The sequence below is a fragment of the Chelon labrosus genome (assembly GCF_963514085.1).
Source record: "Chelon labrosus genome assembly, chromosome: 4".
NCBI lineage: Eukaryota > Metazoa > Chordata > Actinopteri > Mugiliformes > Mugilidae > Chelon > Chelon labrosus.
In genome coordinates, this window is record NC_140340.1 from 3790608 (window position 1) to 3814247 (window position 23640).

Here is a 23640-nt window from a genome sequence, read left to right on the forward strand (position 1 = left end):
TTTTTAAAAAAAAAAGTCGTGATCTTGCTGCTTTTCCTTGCGTTCTCGGTTGTGTAGTGGATCCAAATAGAGCAGAGGAGGCCCCGAGAGTGGAGCAGAGCACGGGAGATTGTGATAATTGACCAAGATGCTGCTACCACAGAGTCCCCCGTCCCCTCACCTCCAAATCCCAGCGGCCCCGTTTTCAATTTAACACAGGACTTGACCAGATTTCACTCATTGCAGGGCTACGGCACATCTTTGACACTTTTACATTAGAAGCACCGCTTTCTGCTGATTAAAAACTGTCCCTCTGCCTTTTCTCTTCTTCCTCCTGCCGCACGCCGAGAGGTAACGCGAGAGGGGTGTCCATTTCCTGTCCCCTTCTTTCCCTCCAAATCAACCGCAAATAACTCACAGCCTCCTGTGCCTATCTTGATTTCACTCTAGAAGATAAGGACGCCATTTATTGTTTTCATTGAGCTTGAGTGCTAAGACAGAGAGCACCAAATTACTCTCGGATCGAGATAAATGCACCACAAATCGCTAATTCAATCCATCTTCAATGCTGGCGATGTTTTGAAGAGAGGGGCATATCAAAAAATCACACTGTGAAACCGGAATCTGGCGGTGTGATATCGGCTAGAGACCTCATCAAATTGAGAAGAAAAACTAGCTGTAACTCGAGTTAGAATCCCCTCTGGAGGAGGAGGGAGCTGGTACAGTGTGTTTATGTGTTAAATATGAAATCCTTTATGTGCCTCCTTCATAGCGATGATGGAGCATGAACTGATAAAATAATGGACTCACAATTTCTGACTTTCCCGACGTGATGCAGAGCTGGGAATGAATGCACCGACGCGCGTGTGGTGGGATGGCGAGGGGCTGAGTATTTACTGATGTGGTTATCTTGCTCTGTGACAGCCGGGATCACTCAATCAGCTGCCGATGGCCGGGCGCAGGCAGGCGTTACGCACATCCCCGTACTTCTGGGCAGGAGGCGTCAGCCGAGACAAACCTGATCAACAAATGCAGCTCTCGTGTGCCACAGCTATCCGAGGTGATGATGATGATGATGATATTATGTGGAAGTGAGACGGCAAAGGGGGGAAGAGAAGACGGACAAAGACAGACACGAGGAGACAGAGAGAGACCTGAAGGTGGAAGCTCCTCTGAGGCGCCGCTTCTAAGAAGGCAAAGTGTCTTTCTGCTGGAAAGCACGGAGATAACATGCGATTTATTTTAATAAGAACCGTGCGCCTCGAAACACTCCCCTTTCCAGATCAAAGAGGCAAGCATTCATATGTTGGAGATAGTCTCGCATTAATTATCAAAAACTTGAATTAAAAAATAAGAACTTGTCCGTCCTGTGGAGTTACATACCAATTAAAAACACAATCCCGGCAGTGTCCGCATGACATTTCTAACGGTACCTTTTAAAAATTACTGACATATGCATGTTATTAAAAGGTTAGAGAAAATTTGCATTCAGCAATGAGGGAAAATAAATATAATGTTGAGTGTGCAGATAAGAGCTCAGTAATTAGCAGTAGGCATGGCAGTGGTGGAAAACATTTGAAGAACAAACCTGAAATAGTTTGCTTCTTCTCTCTGTTGCCCTACAGTTATTTTACATTATTCAATCCAAAATACCATCTTTCTGATTCTAACTTTTCTTTTGCATGTTAATGTTTAATAGGAGCCCTTGGCTATCTATGAGCACAATTATTAGATATCCGCGGAGAGAAATTGAAAAATTAATCATTCTCTCAATTTTTTTGTACTTCTCAGATCCATTGGAAATGGCTCTAAGAGCTGAGGCTTCTCCCCTGTCACAGGTCCCACCTAAACACAATCAACCTGGCTGCTTGCTTGCACAACTAAGACAACTGCATCAATACAGCAATTAACTGATTATTTATACGTTGGCACTCGTCCTGATGCATCACACACTAACACTGATAAGCATGTTGCAAGTGGTGGTTGATTGCGGAAACATTTTTCCGCTGGCATTGGAATGGGAAAACCAAGTGTGTGTTTAATTAACAAAGTGTTACACAACACGTACCATTGTGGGTGTTTATCTGGCAGGACGCTGTGTCACTCATCTACCTATTAGCCACGGGCATGAACTGTTTGATGCAACATAAAAAAGGCTAACAGGATGCTCGTGCAATTGTAAAATTTGTGATTTGTCTTGTGCAACTGAATGTCCACGAGACTCAATTATCCATACGACGTCCCCTGTAATGTAGGTTAGCAGCCGTCCTTGTTTTCATTACTCAAAGCAATCTATGCTGATATAACGTGTTGTGTGTAAAATGGGCCAAGCATAAAGCAACCAGCAGCATACAGGTATTATATAGTTTTGCACATTATCCAGGTTCTAAGTGCAGATTTTAGCACATGTATAATAACTGTAGTATGCACATGTTAAACCCTGAATGTTACGTCCAGTACTTTCTGTAAAAAGCGACTCTAGAGGCAGCACACATGTGATTTGATTGATTTGTTTTGTAATTTCTGACTGGCACAGTTTATAATGCCTAATTAAAGCAAGCAAAGTTCAAACATGTAATCACTGACATTTTTAACTATACACACGTTTGCTCCTGAACTCTATTTACCACTATGTGTTGACTGTGTGCTACTTTAAACAACCACAGGAACTGCCTCCCTTTCAGCTTTCAGCTTTTTGAATTAAAGTGAATTGATTACTTTATCAGTGGTAAGGCTGTGTAGCTTGTTAATGATAGATTTATAAGAAGCAGGGCTGGCTGCTGCTATTTATACTGTAGAGTAAACGTGGGACCAACGTGGCCAAGGTAACACGCAGAACTGTAAATTATTAAATATGTTCTGATCAATGTAAAATAATTTCAGTTGCACAGATTTTTCAAGCCCAGGTAAACCGTCTGCGGTAAATGCAGAATTAACATATGATCCAATCAGCCAAAACATTATGACCACCTTCCTAATATTGTGCAGGTCTCCCTTGTGGTGACTCATCAGAGAATGGACATGGGCCTTCTGAGGGTGTCCTGTGGAGTCTCGACCGACAAAATGTTGTTAGCGGGGGGGGGGGGGGGGGGGTCTTTGAGGGGAGGGGCCTCTGTGGATCATCCCACAGATACTTGATCAGTTTGGGATCTAGTGAATTTGGAGGCCAGGTCAACACCTTGTGCTGTTCTTCATGTTTTTTTTTGTTTTTTAGTTGTTCCTAAAGCGTTTTTGTGGCTGCATCCTGCTGGGGATGGCTGCTGCCATCAAGGAGTGTCATTGCTATGGGGTGGGGGTGCCTGGTCTGGTCTAGGTGGGTGCTACATGTCTAAGTAACATCCACATCAATGAATGCCAGGTCTAAAAGTTTCCCAGCAGAACATTGAATTATCAGGGAAAGAAGTCATACGATGGTCGATGGGATTTATTTGTCCTCTCAGTGGTTTTATTGTTGTGGCTGATCTGTGTACGTACTAGGTTAGCATCATCCACTTAAAAGGAAGTCAGATTTTAATGAGGCTGACTAGCATTGTCGTAGCATTCAACAGTTGACTGAGTCAATCCCAGTTCACCTAAATCAAATTACCACCAGCTGCTCATGATTTCCAGTGAACCGCAGTCTCACTATTGTTTTGGTGTGTTACACATTGCATTGGCATCAGAGAAAAATTACTTTGTGTCAGTGAGAAAAAGACCAGAGATGGATCTTGAGCCTCCCAGAGTACTCTTCTTGGACTTACTCAATTTCCCCTGCTGCCATGCTTCAATCCCGACCCCTCATCCCACCCAGACAGAATGCCCTCCTCCTTAAACAACTCTTTCTTTAACATCTGCCCAGAAGCAGCACTGCTGCCTTTTGTCCACTCACTGTCTCCTAAGGCATGTCATCCAGCTCTAATCAAGCAGAAAATGGTCATAAATATTTCTTTCTGCTAGATTTCACATTCACATTTCACGCAGAGACATGATATTTTCCCCTTACCTCCGGGGAGCACCTAATGCAAAAAACAGTTACTTATATTCAGGGCTCGTGTTCCTTCAGTCAAAATGCAGAACACATTCCCCCGTTCGCATGGAGGAGAAAAAAAGAAAAAAAAAAAAACAGGAAAAAAGGGGGGGAGGAAAGGAGGAAAGCGGAGGAGGGAAGACATAAAGGACTGTCTTATTTTCTGTGCCATTTACTGGCTAGCACTTTCACAGCCGTCCCATTACATCATGTCAAAGATTGTAAACAAGCAAATAACAACAGCGCATCTGAGACCACAGCGAGGGAGCGGCACACATTGTCCTGGAGGTCTGTGTCACCGACTGGGGATGGGGGGGACATTTGTTTTTATTGTCTGTTTAAATAATATATACATTTTATTTTTCGTTCAGAGAGAGGGAAAAAAAAAAAAGGTTGCGAGGATTTATATGACCCATTGTCTCCGGCCTGGCTAAGTATTTATGGCACACGTCATTCACAGGATGCCGAGGTGCCGTCACTATTATTTATGACAAGACATCACATCATGGCATATCATTCTCTAAATGGTATACAGCTATTCACCAGTGAATACCAACCTGTGCCATTTTTCTCTCAAATAGAGGCCATGTCACCGCTGAACGCGCAGGGGGTTGTTATTAATCACTGATACATACCTTGATGGGTGAATACATGTCAAACAATCAAATTTACTATGGGACACCTACACACGGCGCGGCTGTCCATGCATATTTGCTTCAATGAAGGCTCATTTGATCGTCACAAGTGGTAGTTTATCACGTTCCAACCCGCGTGTCAAAAACAGAGCTGTCAACTTTCAACACAGAAACAAGGAATCTACACTGTGCACCACGAGAGCTGTGAGATGACAGAGGAGGTTTAATTATACATCATGTGATTCTGTTATGATGTCGTCTGCTCCTTCACGGAGCTACAGGTCATGCACCCCGGCCACGGTCCAAATCCTAATCGTAATTTTTTCATATATATCCATATAGTGGGAGTGACTGGGGCACCGAAACGCAGCCTCTAAATAACGCATTATCTGCCACGAAACTGTTCATTATACCAATATTTTTCCAATACTATACCCCGTTGAGTCCGGAGTTACCTGTTATCTATTCGCAGACGTGCAGCAGTTTGTTGTTCTTTGGCCAGCTGTTCCTCTCTCTGCCTCCACATCCTCCTTTCAACGAGCTCCTCATCCGTATACTCTGGCTCAAAACGGTAAGGACGTCCATCATAAACAAAGTCGTCATCCACAACCTCAGAATCGGAAAAATATTCAGCCATGTTGCAAAAAACTAGCGCTAGCAAAGGTAAACAAGCCAATCGTTGAGGGTGCGCGCGGCGCTCGGAGATGACATCATCCAGGTCAGAGGTTAGTAGGTCAATCTACAGACCCCGGACGATGACAACAGGTAACTACAAACTCAATGGGGAATAGCACTAGCGTACGATAACAAAATATTGGTGAAATGAATGAGTTTCACGGCAGATAATGCGTTATTTAGAGGCTGCGCCTCGGTGCCCCAGTCACTCCCACTATATGGATATACACGGCGCTACACTGGATCTAAATATCGTCCGAACGATTCCAAATGAGACCAAAGTTATATGGGTGAGTAAACAATCATATTTTATATTGAAATAAGGTCCAGGTTGTAAAAAACTGTAATTCCCCTTTAAGCAATAGATCTCAAAGCTTCATTTCTTTTAGTTCCAGGCAGATTACAGTTTTAGTCTCGTTAATTTTCCCCTGTGTAAACACGTGTGTGTTTTCCCATAGCTTGATGGCACATAAATGTGGAAGCAGGTAATAAACAAACCTCTGTCCTTTTTTTTTTTTTTTTTTTTTTAAATCAAGCCATCTTATCATTGTCCGGTCCTTTCAGTCAGCTCTCCTGCTTAGACCTCATCTTAAACGTCCTTATGAAGCACGGTTGTCTCAGGGTGCAAACAAATGACAGCAGGTCTGTGTCAGTATTCTTCTGTACAGCCAGTTTAGCTCAGAAGCCCAGGTTTCCTCCACCCTCTCTGTCACCCAGTGGCTGACCAGGGCTTGCAGACTGGTGCGCACACTAGATGTCTATTTCCCCCAGTGTGCCATGAGATTATGAATAAGATATAAAAGCCAGGCTCACTACAGGGTTTTCACATTAGCCTGGCTGTGTAGCTGATGCCCTCTATGCATACATGTATACAAGCAAATGCACACGGTCGCATGTGCCATGCACACAGATGCATTATAAAAAAAAATAAATAAAAATAAAAAAAAAACCCTCATGCACACACACACATCAACATTATTTTCCTGCACATACAGTCTCTGCGAACTACTAAGGCAACGCCACCTTTGTATCCGTTCAGATGTGCACCCAAAAGATGCCTTAATCTGCAACAAGGATTAGGGCTTACTGAAACAAATAAGTGTTTTAAAAGGAGACGGTCCCGGTTTCAATTTCAATAGCTCATTTAACCCTTATCTGCCCAAATCCTTGGGGTCCATTCTATGTTAATTGGATCTACATTGCACTAGCATTGGGGGTGTTAACAAGCACAGCCTATGAATATTAATTACCCTGAAGTTTTCTGCACAGGAAAGACTTCACTGATACATATTAATTCTATGAAGTTTTTTAAAGTAGCGCTCTCATTAAAAATGAATGGGCACTGCGCTTGAATGTTTTCCCAGGAGAAAATGTGCATTCTTAAGTCTATCCCTAATAAATTGGGTCAGATTGGCTACCCTTAAAGAACGGCGTCTCCTTAAAATGGCATTATTATTCAGCTAGGTGTAAACATTCCAGTCGGGTGAAGAAAGGGTTTTGTTCAAACTGTGTTTTGACAATGCCCATTAAAGCAAGTCATGTCTGAGCGTGTACTTTCCCAACCACGGCCTCCTGAGGCCCTGTTAAAACGGTTACTTATTTACAACACTAAACACACAAGTTGTTCAGCTAAACAGCGCAAAATTACTCTGTGTGCCTGGGTGTTTGTGTGTGTGTGTGTGTGTGTGTGTGTGCGAGGATTTGTGTGTGTGTGCATCTTGATGTGGAGCATTCAGAAGTGGTTGTTGGCACTACTTTAAATAAAACATTGAGGATGCATTAGTCCTCTGGCTGGCCGAGGCCCCTTTCTCTCTCTCTCTCTCTCTCTCTCTCTCTCTCTCTCTCTCTCTCTCTCTCTCTCTCTCTCTCTCTAAGCCATTTAATACTGAACCGATGCAGACGTGTTTCCCCGTCTGCCTCCAGCCAGCTGCTTCAGACACCTGCTCAAAGTTTAGAGTTGCCCACTTCAGCACAAACACGCAGACCACGGCCATCAAAGACCATCCGGGCGCCACACAATGAGAGCCACTTCACTCTTCCTAATGATACCAGCATGCACTCGCATCATTTACATGGGAGGAATTTGTCTAAGCGCACTTCCGCCACAGGTTTTCCTCATCCAACACATTTTACACTGGGACAAATAGTACGGTATATTTGACTTTATACAGAGGATGCACAGTTATGTCTCTGTCCACTAGGTTTACCAATTTAAAAAGAAGGAATTCATATTATAAATCCAGAAAGGACTGGTGGAATCAAATGTCATTCATCAGATTTCTTGTATAACATCAATCATATTTATGAACTAGATACTTCAAAGGTTCCTTTTACTCATGTACAAACAATCAGGCATAACATTATGACCACCTTCCTTATATTGTGCAGGTCTCCCTTGTGGTGACTCATCAGAAAATGGACATGGGCCTTCTGAGGGTGTCCTGTGGTGCCTGGCAACAGAATATTATTAGTGGGTGGCATTTGAGGGGAGGGACCTCTGTGGATCATCCCACAGATACTTGATCAGTTTGGGATCTAGTGAATTTGGAGGCCAGGTCAACACCTTGTGCTGTTCTTCATGTTTTTTTTTTTTTTATGAGTTGTTCCTAAAGCGTTTTTGTGGCTGCATCCTGCTGGGGATGGCTGCTGCCATCAAGGAGTGTCATTGCTATGGGGTGGGGGTGTCTGGTCTGGTCTAGGTGGGTGCTACATGTCTAAGTAACATCCACACCAATGAATGCCAGGTCCAGAAGTTTCCCAGCAGAACACTGAACTGTCACAAGAGGGTTTAAATGTTATTTACTTCTCCTGTCAGAGGTCATAATATTGTGGCTGATCGGTGTACGTATTTTGCAGACAACAGGAGATTTTGTTTGTGTCGGATACGTTCTTTTGATTGAAAGGTGGCACCAGTTGTGTGCCAGAGTGTGCAGGACATGACGCAACTGCAGAAGTTGCTGTGTTTTGTTTATGGCCTATAGCTGTTGCATAATTTGGTCATTACCGGCTCAATTTGGATTTTTCTGGACCTGGATCTGAAGTTTTAACTCCCCAACAGAAGTTTGCGCAAAATGGATGTTTGTCTCTCTTGCAGTTTCGCGGCAGTAGCATAAAAGAATTGTCAACAGCACTTTCCCACAGGCTTGTTGTATACTCTACAGAATAATTACCCGCTTTATTCACATATGGGCCCAATCGGATATAACAAGGGGTTTGTACCAAGAAGCTGGCAGGTTTGAGTCTGCTTACCGTCAGGTTGAACTGATTCAGACATTTTTTTGTTCTCACATGCAGCTGTGGTGATGCCAGGAACAAATCAGAACTGCAGCGAATGTGAAGAGGTTTGTTATTTTAGTTGCAGCCTTTGGATTGGTAGAGATTTGAATGAGCTAACTGCACCAAAACTCTCTTTGTCATGCAAATGTGCACGCAAAACCGGATTGACCATTAGCCAAATAATCCGAAATCTGATCTGATATTTGAATGCAAAATAAAGGAAATTGTTTGAGTCCATTTTTTTTGTGTCTAGTTTAAGATTTTAGATTAGAATTATACAGCAGGTAAATATTGAGCACAAATTCATAGTAACACTGTTCAGGGCTGCAGTTACTGTAAGTGTCACATAAAATATGAGTTTAAAAAGTTAATTTGGCTGCAGAACACGTTCTTGAGTGAGTGTGTGTGTCTGTTCTGATTACCACAATGTCAAACAACTCCTGCGATCCCCCTCCTGCTGCCCACATAAGCAGGGTGTGTAAACAGGATGTGTCGAGCCGAGCAACAGTCAACTATTTTAAACCATTGGTTTCGGCACACATGCAACCTGCGCTTCATCTCGTCTCAGTCGGAGAGCGGTGACTGGAGGTAGACTCAACAAAAAACGATGAGTTCATAGGCTGGCTGTCTTGGAAGACATTCATAAGACAAAAGAGAGGCGCTGGGTGGTTTACCTCCTGAAACCTCACTAACAAAACCCTGGGTGACAAAAAGGATTTGAAGAGTTGCACCTAGACTAAACAGATTTTTTTTTTTTTAAATGCATGCAACTATGATTCAAGTAAGGGAAATATAAATATAAGTAAAAAACAGTTGTGATATTTTCAGCGACAGAGGCGGTGTGTTTTTTTCCCCTTTAATAATTATTTCCTCTTCTTTTTCGACACAGCAACGCATCACTGTTCAATTTTCACCTCCATCTGTGTGATGATTAATCAGATCACACATCAATTGCCAGAACCAGCAAAGAAATTCAGCCTGTAATAAAACTGTCATGTGCTGTGGTATAAAGACAGATGTTGCCAGTTGTGTGATAACATAATTAAACCGTTCTGTGAGGGATTCCATAAAATTATTCAAATTGGACGAGCACTATCATTTTACCAATAAGCAATTTAGGGCAATATGCAGTGTCATAACACTGATGTTATCCTCTCTGCCAGATTTTCCAATAAGTCGGCGCTGCTGCGTGGCCTCCTTTGACAATATGAACAGTATACATGGAGATACCTGAGAGCTCCTAGAGATGGACGAGTGTGCACGGCGGGACCGCGGGGGATTCAGATCCCTTCACTGGATGCTCGCTAGCACAAACGGTGTGATTTAGGGCACACATTCGATAATGCACCAAAGCTGTTGGTCAAAAAGCACCCAGAGCAAAGACGCCTTTATCGCCACGTGTTAAATATTCAGGATTGCACTGCGCATGTACATAGAATTCTTCAGAGCAAATACAGGAGATACTGGCAGGGATTGAATTCAAAAGCCTGGCGATAAGGCTGTGTTCGTCTTGTGTAGTAGCATTTTAATCCAGGCATAGCACTCTCTCCCTCTTGCCCTCAGCTCAGCAGCCGAGCACATACGATTAGCAGAGATCTGAAGCAGAAAACGCTCTCTGGCCTCCTCTCTGACCTGACGCTGTTAACGCTCTCACTCCGGCCATTAGCCCACGATGTGGACCAAATGTCAGAAACCAGCAGGTCCTGCACCCAAAGGCCCGGCCTCTGCGCCTCTATTCAGCCTGACCACGTGTATACGCTCTGTATCTTTGTGTGTGTGGACTGGGATAACGAGGCTTATCGTGTAGCACTTCTCCCTGAAGCTTGGCAGCACACAGCTCGGCGATAGTGGCTAAGAAGTGCGTTTCCACCTTCTCGAGACTCCACGAGGGAGCGTGTGAGAAGCTGCATTATGCAAGCGGGAGGACTGTGTCCGCTCAGCTCTTTCTGCGGCCACCGTTATGCGTGTCACTCTCTCCTCCGTGTACACGCAACACGGCACACACCTCGACCTCAAAGAAAAATAACTGGCTGGTCGTATCTTTTTAATACGTTGCAAACCTTTAAAGGCATTTGTTCACCCAGGTAAACTAGACGGTGTGTATGCAGCTAAAGAAAATTAATCATTCAGTCATTGCTTTATTTTTAATTTTGCGGGTATAGCATGGGTAAGATACTTAGAGTTTATTAGCAGGACTCCTCCAAAAGATGATGTTTAAGTTTTAAGCTAGGGAATAAGTCGCACGGTTGCACAGACGAGACGCTATGTTGAAAATGACCATAAGTCACGCAAAGTACCGGTTGCATATCACGAAGACAAGCCAGCTCACCCGGCGTCCTCAACTGTGTGTGTTTGTCTGACAACTACAGCTGCACAACACAACTTCCTGTTGCAAAATCATTTTAATCGCGCAAAAAAAAAAAAAGAGTTATTGCAAAAGCTTCTTCCACACTATTGTTTTTGTTTTATTTTCTCTCCTACAGTATCTTCACTTCCTCATGTGGATAACGTCGAAACCGCAACTTCTGCAAGCGCAAACAAAAACACACAGAAAATAAACAGGTTCAGCTGGAGACACGTGCGTTGTGAGGAAGGAGGAAAAAAAAATAAAGAAGGATTTTAAATAAAACAGACGCGCACATATATTATACACAAGGAACTGCAAATAAACAGCCTGAAAAGCAAACACGAAACTCAAGAACACATTTATAATACAACCAAGAGTGTAACCGTTACAACACAACAGATTCCGGTTCCTTAAACACTGAAATCTGTTAAATTTCAACAGCATCTTTAGAGAAAAAAAAGACGACAGACAGCACCTTTTTTTTTTTTTTCTCCCACCCTTACTTCTTCTCAATAAACAGTATTTGACTTACTAATAGAGATGCTTAAGTCGAGCTTATGGTCCACTTCCCCCAAATCTGACTAGTCTACAAGATGAATTCCCCTGTCAGAATCAAGATGATCAAACAGATTACAATTATTTCATTCCCCATCTTTATTAATGAGGACTGTCTTTCATAGTTATGTTCCCTAATAAGAATAAATGATATGCCACTGCCAGGTTTGTTGTTCCGCCTTCGCTCGGGAGACCCTCAGACATTTGCACTTTGAGTCTGAGAACGTTTTAGATTGATTTCTGCATCACCTAAAGGGGTAATAGCATCCTGGAGAACAAAGAATGCAGGGAAAGCGTGTCAGTTAGAGGCGTATTAGTGCGAGCCACAAATAAAACTTGAAAGAAAGACTGTGAAATGCCACAAAAAGTAAAAAGTTATCAAGTAATTGAGCAACGATCGTATTGCCCTGGGGACAATTAACATGGTTCATGGTGCATGAGTGAAAATCCTGGGTTAGTTTAATGGGAGAATAAAAAGACCGCCTGTCTGTCTGTCTGTCTGTGTGTGTGTGTGTGTGTGTGTGTGTGTGTGTGTGTGTGTGTGTGTCCTGCCAGTAACACTACACTGGTAAGTAGCTTATCAAAGTCCGGTGTCAGAAGCAGAGAGTGAGACATCTCGTCCTCCGTCCCCATTTATCACACACAACAATTAACACTCCCTCTGTTTCAGCTGCAGATGCTGGCTGCAGAAATTAACCGCAGGATTTGTTCACAAAGCATGAACCAAAAAGCGCTCGGTATTTACCACAGTAGAAAAAATAAAAACGGTAGGGGAGGAAAGAGGGAGAGTTGCTCGCATTCCCCATGCCAGGGCCGGCGCCGGAGACCGGTAGTCGTTTCTGGATGACTTGAAAACGGGGACCACGCTTAGATGGCGGTCTCTGCTCTCGCGGAGAGGCTTTATTTCCTGCGCCTTCTCGGTGTCAAGTGCACATCCGTGACACTTTTTTCCCCCGTCTCCCTCTCTCCCGCCTCACATTTATCAAAGTTGTAACCGTGTTGTCTTTGCAGAGCGAATCAGAATGTGCCCCTGGCAAAGAATGAAGGAAAAGTCAACAGGAATTAGGTTTCAGTGCAACTGTTTACTCAACTGTGGCCTGCAGTTATTGAAATTTTATCCATGGTTTTGTGTGACTACCGCTGTAATGAATTCAGTATGGCTGTGATTTTCTCACTGACGACATGCTCTTTCTGGGCTGGAAAAAAAAATATATAAAGTTGGGTAGGAGGTGGGGTCTGAGACTCGGGAGTCAGGATGAAGAGTTGATCTGGAGAAGACTAAAGGCTTCACGGCTTAAGACAGAGGAACAGGACACGTACTGACCCACCCTCTCTACTTCCTGATCAACTAAAACTTCTCCAACTCAATACCATAAAAATGTTACTGAGGAGGCGTGCTTGGATTTCTAAGAGAAACACGTCTAAAGCATCACATTTGGCACATATGCTATGGTTGCCCCTCTGACAATTATTTATACATATTACAAACTGCAGCTCTATATTCTATAATTACATAAAGCATGAGTTAAAGGGGAAACTATTAAAACCGATCAGCCACAACATTATGACCACGAGAAGTGAATTGACCATCTTCTTCTGTAACCGCTTGTCCTGTGAAGGGTCGTGGGTCTCCAGTCTATCTCAGGGCCAACACAGAGAGACATTCACACCTACGGCCAACTTAGAATCACCAATGAACCTAACCAGCATGTCTTTGGACGGAGGGAGGAAGCCGGAGAACCTGGAGAGAACCCACGCAGACACAGGGAGAACATGCAAACTCCACACAGAAAGGAACCAGTCGACCTGGATTAGTGAGGCATCAGTGATAACCACCACACCACTGTACCACCCTAAAATTGGCCATCTTTTGACAATTCAATGTTCTGCTGGGAAACTTTTGGACCTGGCATTCATTGGTGTGGATGTTACTTAGACATGTAGCACCCACCTAGACCAGACCAGGCACCCCCACCCCATAGCAATGACACTCCTTGATGGCAGCAGCCATCCCCAGCAGGATACAGCCTGACACAGACACACACACAAAAACACTTTAGGAACAACTAAAAAAAAAAAACATGAAGAACAGGACAAGGTGTTGACCTGGCCTCCAAATTCACTAGATCCCAAACTGATCAAGTATCTGTGGGATGATCCACAGAGGCCCCTCCCCACAAAGGCCATTTTGTTGCCAGACACCACAGGACACCCTCAGAAGGCCCATGTCCATTCTCTGATGACTCACCTACACAATATTAGGAAGGTGGTCATAATATTATGCCCGATCTGCGTATGTACGGAAGTTAACAATTATCGTAATAATGATACTTATATCAGATATTTCGTTCTGTTGTCAAAATGACATTTCTGAATCATCTGTTGCTGTGACCAAATATCATATAATCATAAAGCCATTCTGCTGAAAGATGATAAATGATAACATCTGAGTTATAGCCCATCTCTGTGTGCTACAGTTCATGCTCCACGCTGCAAACACTGTTTCCCTCCCCGTACGAACGCTGATGGATGTGCTGTGACAACACGCAGCGGCACGGAGCCTGTGCATCATCACCAAACAGCTCCTGACAACAACCCTAGTAGTGCTGTCGGATAGACCGAGATAGCAGAAGACACACTGATCTTTTCAATGTTGTTTCCTTAAACGCGCTGTCGTGTGCCACACATAACGCTGACACCAACAGAAAGAGCTTGTCTGTTTGCCTCAAGTCTGAGGCGGTGAAAATGTTTCGGCTTCGATGACGATAACGCCGGCGCACGTCCCCGCACCTCATTGGTTAACGCGGCAGAGTGTGGCATTAGTTCTGAGTGTGAGGCTGTGTTTTACAACGAGCCAGAGGAGGATGCTGTCATCCCATTGGTCGTCATGGTTTCCTAACTGTCTACAAAATCCTGTGGCACCTACATACTTAAAATATGTCAGAACATCGCGATAAATATTTCACAGAAATGCAGATGCCGCGATAAACACGTCCACAACCAAATACAATCACACAGAAAGAGCACTTCCCCTTCTTTAAATATTCAAAAAGGGCCTCAATATACATAAATAATAATAATAATGTGTTTATGTACGGGATGTACTTCGAGGAGGAATTAAATATTAAGTGGCACTTTAAGAGGCGGGCCGGGCCTGCTGTTGACACGGCTTAACAACGCGAAGACAGGTGTGGAAGGGGGGGGCCAGTCTACCTGGTGCTGCTGGAGATGCAAGAGGTCCGCTGCAGTCACCTCCACTGACGGCGTGGCACTTTTGGGTCGCCCCTCCCTGGAAACACCCTCCGCGCTCGCTCCTCCATTTTGATTGGCTGGTCCGTTGCTCGTCGCCTCCGTCCCAGATTCTTGCATCATGACTTAAAAACCTGAGAGAAGGCGCAGGAAAAGAGGAAAACAGGGACAGAGACGGAGAGGAACAGCTGTTAAAACACACAGCAATGAGGTCGCATTTCAACTGTGGGCCAAACTATAAACATCTGTCATATCCTTCCCACACAATTTCACTTTTATTGCAGGTTTCCCTGATGGTTTGTGCTTCCCTGTCTCTTGTTTGTTTGCTTGTAGCATATGCAATGAGGCAAACGCACAAACACACAGACTGCAGAACTGCTCCTCTTGTTTTTTTTTTATCGTTTCTGGTGCAGATCTTTTGCAGATGAGGTCCACACCAGGCGGGAGAAAAGTGAGTGGGACTCAGGTTTTGTTTGTGTTCTCCAGTATAGGGTATATGCAGAGGCACGGTGGAGGGGTTGGGGTCCAGCACACATCCGAGAGGAACCCAACCTGAGCCGAGCGAGAGCAGAGGAGCCCAAGAAAACACTGGACCTCCAAAACAAAACACTTTCTATGGAAATGGATATATTTACTTGCATGGCTCCCAGAAGAACCACGGCAGAATGGCTTTTTAATGGGAAACAGGGCGACTGCGTGAGGCCTGCCAAAGGATCTCCATGAGAAACATCCAATATGAGGCCGAGCAAAAACAGTCAAATCCTTGAGGGGTGCTCAATTAACACTAAAATACAGATCTGAATATAAATAAGCCCCTTTGAGCTTTGGGGAAAAAATTTATTTTTCATAACTCAATACAACACACAAATACTCGCACGAGTCGTTTTGAGCGTCATTGCATGCTTTATGTAAAAATATGGCAGAAGTAATCAGTGTTAAATGTGAATACACGGCTATTTGTTTACACGTTTTGTCCCCTGTTCTGTTTCTGGATACACAAGAGGCAGACAGACATGGCGCCCCCCCCTCCCTCACCTCCCTCCATGTCTCTCTGGGGATACGAGCCAGTGACACTGGTGCATATCTGCGCCTGTATACCTCAAATCAGTGAAATGATTTACAGCTATTGTGTGCCGGTCACAGGCCCCATTGGCGCAACGCGTCTAGCCTCCCCGATTCCAGGGGCAGTTAATGAAGCTGACCAAGTCGGGCAGAAGCGAATTAACATGGCTGATTAATTATTTATATGAAGCAGAATAAATGCCTTTAAAACACGGGAGCTGCATCGTGGAAGAATGCGAAAATGAAACTAAAAGCAGATTTATGGTGTTGCGTTCAAGGCGTATAATAGGAGGGCCAGTGTGACTTTTATATATATACGTGCTCAGGTACACAGGCGCCGGGGTCTCCAGAGATGGGATCTAAACAAGAGGCGGGCACACACAACCACAGGACACCACAGGGACACACACTCAGACTGACAGATAGGAAATTGAGGTTGACAACGTGTCACATAAGAATATTTACAGAGCAGAGGTGAGATAATAATCTAGACATGGGCTTATTTAAAAAAATAAATAAAAAATAAACAGTGCTATGAGCAGCGTGGCTATTTCAGATCCTAGTTCTCAGCAGCAGCAGCAGCAGTCTCCCAGCTCACTACCATAAGTAGCTGTTTTAGGCCACGGGGAGCTAAAACTGTACCAGAACAAAAATCAAACCCAAGCGCACTATGGTTTACATCTACGCTCTTGTAGAAGCCCTCCTTGCAACAAGCATGACTGAATGAGTCATCTGACACTGTGGCCTGTGCCGGTTCAGTTGTGTGTCACAACGCCCCCACACTCAGGGGCCTGTCTGAGCAGCTTGGGCCCAGCCTACAGGGCCCCCGTTCTCTGGGCTGGGGCTAGAGCCGGCCCCCCTCTCCCTCCAGACAGATGTTGACCCGGCTCACCCCTCCAGTCTGGCACGGCCTCCCTCCATAATGGGATTTTCTAAACAAGGAGTGAGCAAGAGAAATACTGTGGGATGGGACGCAGCCAGCCAAGACTCCATCTACAGGCCCTTACTCGCACCAGCTCCCCTTCTGAGACTGAGCAATTAGAAACACACATTCTCAGGCTGAATTAAATGCCATTTAAAATAAACCGTGCGCTGACGTTATTCAGCCACACTTATTTTTCAAATAAAAGTAATTTTTCCACATGCACGAAAAAAAATAAATAAAAAAATAGCCCCTTCTTTCTTTCTTTTTTCTTTCTTTTTTTTTAAGGCTACATAAAAGGGGGGAAGTAATGGCTATTACACATGCACTGTCATTCCACGCAGAATTTTCATAATTGTAACGGAAAGGCGTAAATTTCCAAATGCACGGCATCTCCAAAAGTAATCAAGAGAATGAGCCGCGGGGCTATTTTAATGTATGCAAAACTAGTGACCCACAATAAAGGAGAGAAGGGCCACAATGAATGCAAAGTAATGCGCGCATGCTTGGAACCGGCACTGATGAGGGGATGGCTAAAATTAACACCCAATTAATTTTCGAATTGACAAACAAATGAAACCCATAAATCTACTTTCTCATTAATTTTTACCACAGAATAATTCAAAGCTGCAATATCACCAGTGGAAAAAATTGGAGGAGAAAAAAAAAAGAAAGAAAATGGAAAATGGGCATTATCCATCATAAATATCAAGCAGATAGGAAAGAGCCTTATTAGAGAGTTGTGCTGATAACAGTGTTAATCTGTGAAGCACGGGCGGGGTGGCGGGGTGGGGGGGTAGGGGGGTAGGGCACCACCGTCATCAGCTGGGGCGTGGGCAACTCGTGACCGTGTGACCTGGCTTTGAGTTTGTTTATCTATCTATTTTTTAAATTTTTTTTTACTCTGCTCCCGGGATATCCTCGTGTGTGATGACTCAAAAAAATAAAAAATAAATAAGCTAAGATTTTCCATCCGTTCCATTTATACAGTTGTAGCCATAATTATGGGTCAAGCGTCCCGCTTCAAGGGGCTGCAGTTACTGGGGTTGAGAACGTACGGATTGGTGACACAAACGTTTGAACGGAAAACAATACACAACAGGAGACGTCAGAAAATAAATCCTCCTTGTAATTAATGGATTTTTTTCTGAGTTAACCCATAAATACAAAAAAACATTTACCACACCTAATACACAAATATCTCCCATAGAACCATGTATATTTATAGGCATTTCCTTTTTCTTTTTTACTTCGTCAACTGCAACTCCTCAAAACGAACTTGTATGCAGAATTATACAGAGAGCTCCATCAGTGTTTTGTATTCCCAGAGTCCCAAATAGTCCGTTTTCCTCACCACTGTACATGTGCATGACAATAATGTGCAAAAAAAATAAATAAATAAGAGATTGTTCAGGTTATTGTTCATATGCACATGATGCATAGTGAAAAAAAGGTTTCCTAGAACAATGTGAATACTACATTGACATATAACCCAAAATAAAGTCTGGAAACAAAAGGCTAAACATTTACCCATCTCTGTATTTATTATTTCACCCCTGATCAAACCTTCCTACATACATAACGTTACACTCCGTCTTCTCGCCTCTAATTCCCGCCGCTAACTCCTGCCGCTGACTTCCGGTTCGAGGACTTTGGCGCCTCCTCCCTGATCCCCATCAGACCCCTCTGGTATGCTCATCATGTAGAGTAGTATCAGCTGATTCAACCTATTTACTTCTCCAGTTTTAAACTATGTTTATGTCAAACAGAAACTGGGAGAGAGTTTCAAAATTCCCAGACAAGCGGTCCTGTGAAGGGTCACGGGGGGCTGGAGCCTATCCCACCCTGGACAGGTCTCACACAGAGAGACACTCACACCTACAGAGTTTGTCCTCTTAAAGGAGTAGTTTTATATAGTACCTCTCTATGGGAGATATATTGTACATGCAAACTGGTACCATGGATTAGAACCCAGAACCATCTGGCTGTGAGGCATCAGTGCTAACCACCACACCACTGTGCCGCCCCTCATCAGAGACTCGTAAGGGTTAAAGAAAAGGAATCAAAATAATGGAAATTCCAGGAGATCAAAACAAGGCAGCGTTTTGTCCAAAAAAGAACTGGCTGTGCTGCTGATTATTAGATGCGTGTCTGTTCTTTAGGGGCGAGTTGCTTGCAAAACAAAACAAGTGTTTGGAACAAACACTGGGTAATAAAAAAAAAAAAAAAAAAAAAAAAAAGGTCAGAGTTTCTGTTTGTTTACAGTTTGTTTTGTTTTCCCTGCCTCAAATGTGGGGAGTCACGTGTACCTCCCACCTGACCAGGCAGGTTGAAGGTTAAGAACAGCCGGCGGCCAGAGCTCATCAACCCTGCTCCACCTCCCCAGCCTCCCAGCCTCCAACCCTCCCACCCTCAGCTGGAAATCTAATGCCTGTCCCCCTGTCATGCTTGCCTGGAATTCAACAGCTCAAACAAGTCAGCAGTCGATTCAAGGTAGGGTCGGCTCGCGCAGCTGTGCTTTGACCCTTCTCCGTGTTCTGTTTTTCTTTAATGCTCATGACAGTAAAGCCTCAGCGGCCACCTGCTTCGATTCGCCGAGTTCTCACACAGCCCTTGTTTACACAAGCACACAACAAAAGCACAACATTTCTCGGGCGGGAGATAAAGACACACAAAGGACGAGACAATGGGGAGAGGTTCACTTTAGAGCTGTTTAGGTTCAGCTTGGTTGCCAGACTAGACAACACATCGACGCGTAGCAAAGGGGCAGCGGCACAACGCTTCTCAAGGTTTCTTATGTTTTCCTGTATTTTGGCTTCTGATTCGAGGGAAAAGCCAAAAGACAAACACAAGGTGCATGTTAAATAATCCATTATCACCGCCCTCATCGCTGATAACAAACTGAGGATCTGCCTCTTGAAAACATTCCACTGCTCTTGAGACATACACATTTGGAGTGAAATTCAACAGGCGTTTTTTTTTCCCGAGCTGCAGCCCCGCACCCTTTCACAGATCATGTCCCGAACCAGCTCCAGCTCTCTGGCCGCTCTCGTCTGGGGATGACATTCTGCCAGCGGAGACTTCGCAGTCAGACCAAACAACCGTGTAATCTTGTCAGCCACTTCAACCACGTCACAGATAAGCATAGCATATCTCCAGACTACTGTGACAATATAGAAGTTACACACGCCTCAACCAACCCCTGCAAGCAATGCCCCTCATTGCAACAGCAAAAAAAAAAAAAAACCTAGATCGCAGCACCACACAAGACAAAAAAAAAGTGTTTTCCCAAGTTCTTCCCAGACCTTGTGCGGGGTACCACTCACGCCGGCAAACAGAGCAGCTGTTTGTTTAATAAGTGATTGCTGCCATGGCTACAGTAAACAGGAGGAGCAGGGGGCTGTGTTTATGAACAAACACATCTCCTTGCAGGAGCCATTTAATATTAACCAGGTGGAATGATCGGCCCGATTTCCTAGGTGACACTCGGGGCAGACGCCGTGTAAACAAGATCTCGGAGCAGAGAAGAAGGGGCCACGCTTTGGGGGAGGACGAGGGGAGGGCAAGGTCGATGCAAATGCAGCTTTGACTAGAATAAACAGCGAGGCACAAGTCAAGATGAACAAAAAGTCATTCTTCTGACATTCGAAGGCGCATTAGTTGCAGGGTGTGTTGCAGCTGCTAGCAAGCCGCCGCCGATGAGATCAAGATGGGCAACCGTGGGGTGGGCAGGGCGGAGGGCGGAGGGTGGTCTCCTATGGAAACGCATCACTGTGGAGCGAGGCAACCGGGTGTTTCTTCCAGAGACAACAAACAGAGGCTCCTCACAACAGCACGGGCGAGAAGAAGAACTTGTAAAAACATGTTAAACATTTACCTCATTCAATTATTCAGTAACCGGGTTTGTGGAAATAACAAAAGGATGTCTGAGGGCTCCAAGAACTGACACTGCACACATCAGGGTGTGCAGAGAAAAAAAAAAAAAGAGATTAGGTGGAAGTGAACAGAAAGAAATCAAAGCATTTTAAAAGATATTATGAGTTACTCCACCCTGCTAGATAAAGAATAAGTGATCACAGTAAGGTAGATAATGTGCTGTGGAGACTTTTCAAGCCGCACACGTCACCTTGGCCTTGAATGTGACGCTTCGCCTTCCCAGAATTTCTATCTCCATTTCCCGTCCTGATATGATTTAGCCCCCCCGCCTCAAAAAAAAGAAAAAACATGGAACGAAGGCATAAAATATGAGCAAAACACATATTTATAACACATCAAGACGACTGCAATGGGATTCTCAAGCATGAAATCCAGATCCAAAGCTATTACTACACCACGAGGAGAGCAGAGGAGAGGGGCTTAACATCCAGGCAGCGGTTGAATATCAACTTATTATCACGCTACAAGCGCAGATAAATTAACAATAAGAAGGGTACTAGAAGGCAGACTCCAGCGGAGAATCTGAGTAGATCCATAATTTCAGAAAATACACAAACCAGTTTGTCTCTTCGCGTGGAGCCATCCGAGAAGCACCTCGGAGTAAAGGCCTGCTGTGCACAGACAATGACGGAATGTGCCAAAGTAAGGCAGGCCATGGTATTTTTAGTACAACCAGGGCCGATAGAGACTAAGTAAATAGAGAAGTCTAATGAGTTTAAATCTGGTTGTGCATGAATGGAATAGTAATTCTGGGATGTGGAGCCTCTTTTAGGAGTGGTTCGCCACACATTTTCTCAGCGACTCTCCTTCATTTGACTTTGATAATCTCGCTCACATGTGGCTCATGCCCATTAACACTACAGCGAGAGGACAGACACCAGGAGAGACGAGGGGAGGGGGTGGGTGGGAGGGTGACGGGTGCAGGGGGGGCTTTTTCTGACCACAGGCGCAATGCACAGGAAAAAAAAAAAAAAAAAAAGCAAACGTTGCTTCCCTCAAGCTCGTCTTACCAATTAGACCTGTCAAGCATGCGTACGCAAAGAAAAACACAACTCCAGTCCATCAACATCCTATGGGAGCTGCGAAAGCACTTATTGTTTTAACATTACTTAAAGTGTGTCATATATTTTTAATCATTTTTACTAGAATCCATGTAAGGGCTGCTCCCAGGCGAACTTGCGGAGAGGAAATGTGTCAGATGCATTTTCCTGGGAAAACCAAGGTTAGCCTTAACGAACTTGTCTAATTAATATTACGTGTCGTATGCAAAGAGAGGACAATATTATTAGGATTGCTGCCTTCGTGGTGCGGGGTGGGGTAATGAGAGGAGGGGGTTTTAACTCACTGGAGTGCACACTTTCTTTGTGAGCAGACAACATGTAGCCCTAATCATTTTTTTTTGGAGAAAAAGCTTTGCAGTTGTGTTAAATCATCGAGACAGACCTGTGGTAAACCACAGCCCTGCACGAGGAGTAAGCTGCTAATTACTGTCGAGTAAGTCATCAGCTGTGGTGGATGCATTTATTACGCTTCCTCTCATGATAACTGGGGGAAACTCAACGGTCTGGCATGACTTGTGCTGTTTCAGTGAAGACAAGGTGTCTCCATCTCAATCTGTTCAGTTATTTACAAAGACGAGTGTTTTTATAACATAACCGACGCACAAATAATTATGTGTTAATGTTTTTCTTGAGGTTTAAGCATCTCAACAGCAAGTTGCTACAAGGGCGCATGATTCACTTTTGCTGGGAGTGGTTTTTACCCGCTGACCCCTCCCTGCTGCTTCCGGAGGAGCAATTCTACCTCGATGCGTTGCCGTTTAACCCCAAGAAGCATGTCATCGTTTTAAAAAGCTGCAGCTTCCCAGAGAGAGGGAGCAGAGAGGGTTAAAAAGGGAAGGGAGTGTGTGTGTTCCACTGAGCAGTTAAACTGAAGATAAAGGGCGAAGGGCTAAATACCAAAAGACCTTACATGAATTTCTGCCTTTTAATGGAATCAGGTTTTAACAACTCCTTTTTTTTTTTGGTTAAATACAGCCCATGTCAGGATGATGCGTCCCACTCATAAAGCAGCACAATGACAATGTACAGTGGCACTAATACAGGGACATAGTTCATCATGACATTTTCTGCAATTCCCAACTGATTAGGGTCATTATGTTGGAGGTCTGATTTATGTTGTCATTTCCTCTCACCGATCCTGCATCAATGAATCTTAATGAATTGGTAAATAAGGGTGAAGATTACACTGTGTGACACCGCAACATTTCTCACCCCCCAACGGCCCGAGATTTATGTAGCCAATTAGAGGCTAACAGAGAAAATTGGCTGGCAGAAAAATAATATTCTTTATGGTGCGAAATGGAGGCGCATTCTCAGTGAAGGGCAATTGTATTGTCAGTGTTGAAGTCCATAAACCAGCCTCCTGACCCGCCTTCAAAAGGCAAACGCGTCGGACAGACTCGGCGTGGCAGCAGGCGACGGTGAGGGGGGAAAGTTTAGAGAGGATGCAGAGGCAGAGTCTCGCGCCGAGCCAAAGTCCTTAACATTCACCGCGGGCCGTCGCACGTGTTTGATCGGCATAAATACACCCCGGCACGACAAACATGTTTACCTTCTCACCGCACACATCAGACAATCAGACACCATGAGGTGCTGCTTCCCTAATGAAGACACGGGAGCTTTTTATCAAGGCCAGCCGTGGCCCTCTGTCACAAATACGCCTCTTTCATACAGACATCAAAAAGAGACGGCAAATTATTTGTGCTAAACATACAAAAAAAAAAAAAGGGCAACATTTTTCTTACGAGGAGAAAACCTTAAGTCAGAGAACACATCCGCTGAACGCCATTCATCTTGTTTTTCAAAGCAGGAATATCAAAATACAATCACGTCTTTGAAGAGACGTCTGATCAACACACAGAGGAGGACATATACAATCTGATTAGGGGCCCTTTAAGTATTCCCGGGTACATCATTACTACGGCCATGATGGTTTT

General features: G+C 44.2%; 1 protein-coding gene across 2 annotated transcripts in view; it reads right to left on the reverse strand.

Moving 5' to 3' along the window:
* The window catches only part of foxp1b (forkhead box P1b), a 150072-nt gene that overhangs the window by 64246 nt on the left and 62186 nt on the right, over positions 1-23640 (reverse strand). For both annotated transcript variants that reach the window (XM_084542776.1, XM_084542775.1), the window contains exon 5: positions 14687-14856. In XM_084542776.1, coding sequence (XP_084398902.1) covers positions 14687-14845 — 159 coding nt within the window. In that variant the 5' untranslated portion in view covers positions 14846-14856. The remainder of the gene's footprint in view (positions 1-14686; positions 14857-23640) is intronic.